This window comes from Cibotium barometz, chromosome 59 (genome assembly GCF_041138505.1).
Source record: "Cibotium barometz isolate CiBa-2024 chromosome 59, ASM4113850v1, whole genome shotgun sequence".
Taxonomy (NCBI): Eukaryota; Viridiplantae; Streptophyta; class Polypodiopsida; order Cyatheales; family Cibotiaceae; genus Cibotium; species Cibotium barometz.
Window position 1 is genome coordinate 31,988,889 of NC_141104.1, and position 5,786 is coordinate 31,994,674.

At 40.5% G+C, this 5,786-nt stretch overlaps 1 protein-coding gene across 2 annotated transcripts; it reads left to right on the forward strand.

Moving 5' to 3' along the window:
* The first annotated feature begins 2,383 nt into the window (after positions 1-2,383).
* Positions 2,384-4,592, forward strand: LOC147605721 (uncharacterized). Of its 2 annotated transcripts, none has more exons than XM_086793394.1 (2): positions 2,384-3,339; positions 4,289-4,592. In XM_086793394.1, exon 1 carries the CDS (start codon positions 2,679-2,681, stop codon positions 3,288-3,290), a length of 612 nt encoding a protein of 203 aa, XP_086649520.1. In that variant the 5' UTR covers positions 2,384-2,678; the 3' UTR covers positions 3,291-3,339; positions 4,289-4,592. The 2 variants fall into 2 exon arrangements, with proteins under 2 accessions (XP_086649520.1, XP_086649519.1); XM_086793393.1 differs by having other exon boundaries at positions 2,386-3,339; positions 4,330-4,592.
* Positions 4,593-5,786: the final 1,194 nt, after the last annotated feature.

Here is a 5,786-nt window from a genome sequence, read left to right on the forward strand (position 1 = left end):
ACCACCAGAGATATGTGAAATGTACAAGGATATGTTTGGAGAGGGTTGCTTCCTTTGTATGCTCCATCCATAGGTTGACTAGACATTTACAAATGAGGCACAATCCATTAATAAATTAATGTTTGCAGAGAACTCAACAAATTGGACAATTTTTCGACAATTTTTCTTTTTGAAGCTTCTCAACCCAAGCTACAAAATCTATGTTATGGGCCTTGAAAAATTGTACGAAGAAAATAAGACTCGATGTTTGTAACATTAAAAGTTTAGAGATGTGAGTGCTTGTGTAATTAGATATATGTAAGGATGATTGTTTGCACATATGTAGAAAATAGTTTGAGCATACGTAGAAAATAATTTGATATATGAAGGGATGATCGTTTGCACATACATAGAAAATAGTTTCGTAAAGTTTGAAGGCTCATAACTCTACAACACCAGCCACATGGCCTCAAAAAGTTGGTCGTTTGTAAGGTGCCAACTATGTGCCTTCAAAAAGTTGGTGGTTTGTAAAGTTAGAGCTCAAAAAAATTGGAGACTTTTGCTTTTGGAAACTACTCAATTCAAGTTAATGTATAGTTGAGAGCCTTGACATGTTGCATGAAGAGAAAGCGAGACATGATAAAATTAATCATTTTTTTTGCTAGTCTATTTATGATGTAACGTATGTGCGTGCACACACACACACACATTTGTAACGTATTTATGATGTAACGTATGTGCGTGCATGCGTGCACACACACACACACACACACACACACACAACCATAGATGCATACAATTCTAGCTATCTTATAACACCATGTCCCAATTACCTATATTTAGTAGTCCATTCGATAACAAAATTTTAAATAAATGAATTTTTAGCCTTCTGTTTGTTTTAAAAAAAACTCATCTTGTGTTTTTTTATTAACGAATGGTTTGTAATCATTCCTCATGAGTGGGCCATGGAATGGCATTGAGTATTCAAATCTCCTAAAACTTAGGGGTCCACACGTGGGGGGAGGCTACAAAAGTGGATTGGGAAATATCTAAAAACCCACATATGTCATAAAGGCATATTCCATCATGATAGAATATCTCCATTGGAAGGTTAGCTTGATGTGACAGGTTGGTTTAAAAAGCCACGAGAGCATATGTGTTTGTCCACTAGTTAAGGAAGACCTTTGACACCACCTTCAAGAGAAGGTTGTGAAGAGCTTGTACACAATTAGTGTAATTGTTAAAACAATGGGTTTCAATTAGTGCACATGTGTTTTGTGAGGGCAATTGTTGTGTTTTCCCCCTTGACAAAGGAGATTGTAATGAATCACCACAAAGAGATCAAAATTACAAATGAAGGAGGTAGAAAATAATCACTACAAAGAGATATATATTCATTTTGCAAATAGACCCATTAATATATTAATGGTTGTATGATAGGCCATGATATTCAAGAGCTTATGTCATTTGATACTTCGGGATTGGTCGAATGTCTAGGAGTACCAAAAGCATGGTCCCATGTATCATTGGTTCTTGTGATGACACAATAATGTCACATGGCTTTATCACCAAGCCAGTAGCAAGGCTTTTTGTGAAACCATGCTATTGACATCATCATAAGACGTAAAAAATGCTTTAAAAATAGTGGTTGTAGTTAATCAAGCTTGCACTCCTTAGAATCTTTCAACACATGAACAAAGGGTGGAGGAGCTAGGGTTGGGTGTTCGAGATCTTTGCCTTTTCTTGTTCCTTGGGAGTGTGTAAAGACCCCAAGATAGCAGGTTGCAAATCGAGGGCATGAATAGAAAAATGTAGATGCACTATCCTTCCTTTGCAGAGATGCTATGAGGAATGAAATGGGTTTCAAGATGCCCATTCCTACCTATGCATCCAATCAGCGTAGATAGTAGGAATAAACAGGATGACATCAAATGTGCTGATGTAATGAGTTCTTATTTGTTTAACATGTCAGTAGTAGGGGTGGCATGATGAATTCAATGGTTTAGTCCTACACATTAGTAGAAGCAAGAGAGAACCAACAGGTTTACCCAAGCTGCTGACGATTTAGAAGGGTAGAGCACACTGCTCCCTTTCCATCCACCACCCAACTCTAGCCAAGAGATGGGTAGATTGACAAATGAAAGGGCACAATTGTGAGACTCGACAATAATTTAGTCGCAACGTCGCCACAATGTTTACGCTCATGGGACAGGCCCCTAAGGCAAAATATGCTTTGGTGAGAAAGTGCCCTTTAAGTGCTGACTCCACGCAACATTCCATATAATACACATAAATAATAATAAAATTATTGTTATTATTATAATACAAAAAATAAAAAAAGCAGTTGCTGGCTTGGACAGTTACCCCCCCAATTAGCTAATGTGCAATTATTTATATAGTGTAACCCGATTCGGAAAGATTGTACAAAGCTTCTAAAATTGTGCGACACGAAAACAGTTTACCCAAATTAGGGTTTACCCGGTAGAACAGTTTCTACTGTTCTGTTTTCTCAATCTACTCGTGCTTTTCTTTCATTCAATTTGTCGACAAAACTTTGCTTTCTCTGTGAGGATAACAAGCTTATCAGATCCAGAGAAAGTCCAGTTCTGATCTTGCAACCCTAGATTTTAGCAGATATTTTTACCCTCGGGAACCCTAGATCTGATTTTGAAGAAAAGCTATCCTTGAAGCCTGCTTTAATGGAACAAGCAAACGCAGTCCGGTTGGTTGAAGAGGAGAAGTTCGGCTGGACTATCTTGAGCACACTGCGAGATGGAGATCTCGATCCTCTCGAAGCGGAGCTACCTAAGCTCCAACAAGCAGAATCAGTTGTGGAGAAGGAGAAAGATGATCCGTTGACAGGATCACTGGACTTCACTAACACGCAGGAGGAGAAGGAGAAGCAGGTCCCAGATGATGAAGAAAAAGAAGAGGTGGAGGAAGAAGGAACTGAAGAAGAAGAAGATGACGATGGCGATGACGACCTGGACGACGATGATGACTACTATGATGGTGGCGGTGATGGTGATGACATGAAGGCTTTCCCTTTCGGAGATCCTGGAAGAGCTTTCCCGTGGGGACCAGAGCAGAGGCAGGAGGCAAATCTGAAATTTGGTGCAAAACAAACCCTTGTTCAGCAGCAGCCTGGACACAAGCATGGCCTTATGTGGAGCGTTTCAGTGGTAGCAACCCTGGGTTTTTTTGGTTGGGCAGTGATGAATGGCCTCAGCGGTGGTGGCAAGAATTTCCGGTGCCTGAAACTGCATCCTTGCAGCATCAAGGAAGGAGAGCCTGTTCTCAATTCTCTGTGATGCAACGAAGGATCTGCTCCTCCACATGAATTTTCTTCAACTTGTCAAGGTATTCTTTCTGATTTGATTGGCTGTTTCATCTGTGTTTACAATGGATGTGATTATGATGGATACGGTTGGTATAGCTTGTCAGCTATGTGTGTTTAGCTAAAAGAGTGCTTTGTTCGATGTATGATGGATGTGGTTGGTTTCAAGAATGCTGCAAGTAGTCCCGATGTCTGTGATTGGTAAGGATATGCTGTGCTTGAGGGTAGGCGCATGTTGGTGCTAGGGGCTTTATGATTGGTACATCATGTCAGAATGTGTGTTTGATGCATGATGGATGTGCTGGTTTCAAAAATGGTGCAAGATGTCAATATGTGTATGCCAAACAAGAAGAAGCTCTACCATTGAGGAGAAGGTGCGGATGTGATATCATTGATGCCTTGGATATGATTGATACAGCATGTCAGATATGTATAATGCATGTGATTGGTTCTCAGAATTCTTTAAGATTTTAAGATGTGTATGGTTATCAAGGATAGGCTGCTACCATCAAGGAGCAGGTGGTTGTGTGATCTAAGAGCCAAAGGTGGGTGCAAGTGCATCTAGTGATTGCATGATTCATGGATGTTCCACAGCATTAGAGAAAGACATTTTATGTGAGTGTGAGCCTTGTTTTTCTCGTCTTGTAATTTCATCGATGCGCCCCATTGATGTGTCTTACTGCTGATCAAGGGTTCAAATTCCTGGGTGGAAATATCATTGAGGGCATGGGTACATCGGTTAAAGAAGTAATGTGTACAGAATAAATAGAAAGGCATGCTTAGACTTGTTCCCCTAACTTGCCTGATATACCTCCTTCAAATAAGGGCCTGTCGTGATGGGGCCCTGTACTTGGGGGCAGTGTCAGGGATGTCACCTTTAGCTATTTTCTTAGCTTTGCAAAGTTTAATTCAAAAATGATCTCCTAGTTTTTGCAGATACATCTCATAACATGCTTGTTTATGTGACTGCAGTATCGTACATTGCTGATTTGTACCTCCCTTCTCTTTTGTAGGCATCCCTACAGTCCCAAGGCGGAGCTGCGAGTCTGCTTGAATACCACCCCTTATATTATATGCTTATATTGTTTATTACAAGTTCCTTATGCAGGCCCATGCTGTATATACAGCTTCTTACAAGCATAGCTCTATAGTCGATATATACAAAGTTCTGGATTTCATATAGGTGTAAATAGCAGACACAGTGCTGTGTACAAAATTATCATGTCCTTGATTTACTCAAAGGTTTTTTTCCCCCTAATACAATTATTTATTGGTAGACCATTAAAGCAAATATTTGTGGTGTGAGGTAAGTGTCCACAATACGCATATGTAGCATTTTTTATTTTTTTTCTTTTAAGAATAATGATTTTATAGTGAAGCAACTGACCGACTTTTCAACAGAACACACTTATGTGCCACCTTCTAGTAAGAAAGATGGTGGGGGCTGTGGGGCTCATTAGTTTTTGGCTTCTTTTCCACACTAACCTTCAATAGGTGCATTGGTAACTCTCCCCATGCATACTCTTGCAGATAGTTAGGTCTCGCTTCAACAATTAATTACACAAAACACGGGTATTGTTTAGTCATTTCAGGTTCATCCTCTTATTCAGTCATTTCAGGTAATGTGGCATAATGATTCTATTTTCTTTCAGTTGAATATATTTTCTCATAAGAGTTAAGAGTTATCTGTTGCTTGGCCAAAAGACTCCATACTTGACCGGTTTAAGGGCCAGCTGTCTCATCGATGAGAGCTACAGTGGCACATTGGAACATACAGGGAGGGCTGCTCAAATTTAAGTTGGCAATCCAAGCAGTGTGACAGCAGTCGACCTCATTTCGACAGGGAACCATGAAGAGAAGATTCAACAGACAAAGTGTAAGATCTCCATAGACCACACCCAAGGATCATCTGTCCTAGGACCGAAACCCTAATGAGGTTTCATAGACCCGACATTGCACGCATCGATGACCACAATAGATTGTGGCTAGCGACTCAGTTCAGCGCCTCGAACTACCTCCGAGCCTGAGGCCTGATTACTGCAAGCCTGCTTGGTACCGATGGCCCTAACGTTGGGACATAGGCCAAACCATCCACCTTGAAGCTCCTGATTTTAGTATTGGCCAATATGTAAAATTGACATGTGAGGGGGAATCGAAATGTTGCTTGCTGCAATCTTCCTACCCGGGTCGTTCCACTGCAGCAAGGGGTGGTTGCTGAGAGTGAATGCACTTATCTGTTGCCTTTTCGGTGCAGTGGACTCCACCCCTTGTGTAATACACATTCATAATAGATGAGATTTTACTTGTTTATTTTCTATAATGTAATGTGTCATGTAGCATAAGCTCAAGATTGCACAGATGTGCACTGAATAGTCAACTATGCCAGTGTCAATGTTACAGAAAAGAGAGATGCTTGCTACATGTGCCTCGGAGAGCGCACTGGAAGAGGTAGAGACCACATAGAACTCAA

Excerpts from the sequence above, each read along its gene's own strand:
- LOC147605721 (XM_086793394.1), top strand. The coding sequence starts at position 2,679 with ATGGAACAAGCAAACGCAGTCCGGTTGGTTGAAGAGGAGAAGTTCGGC.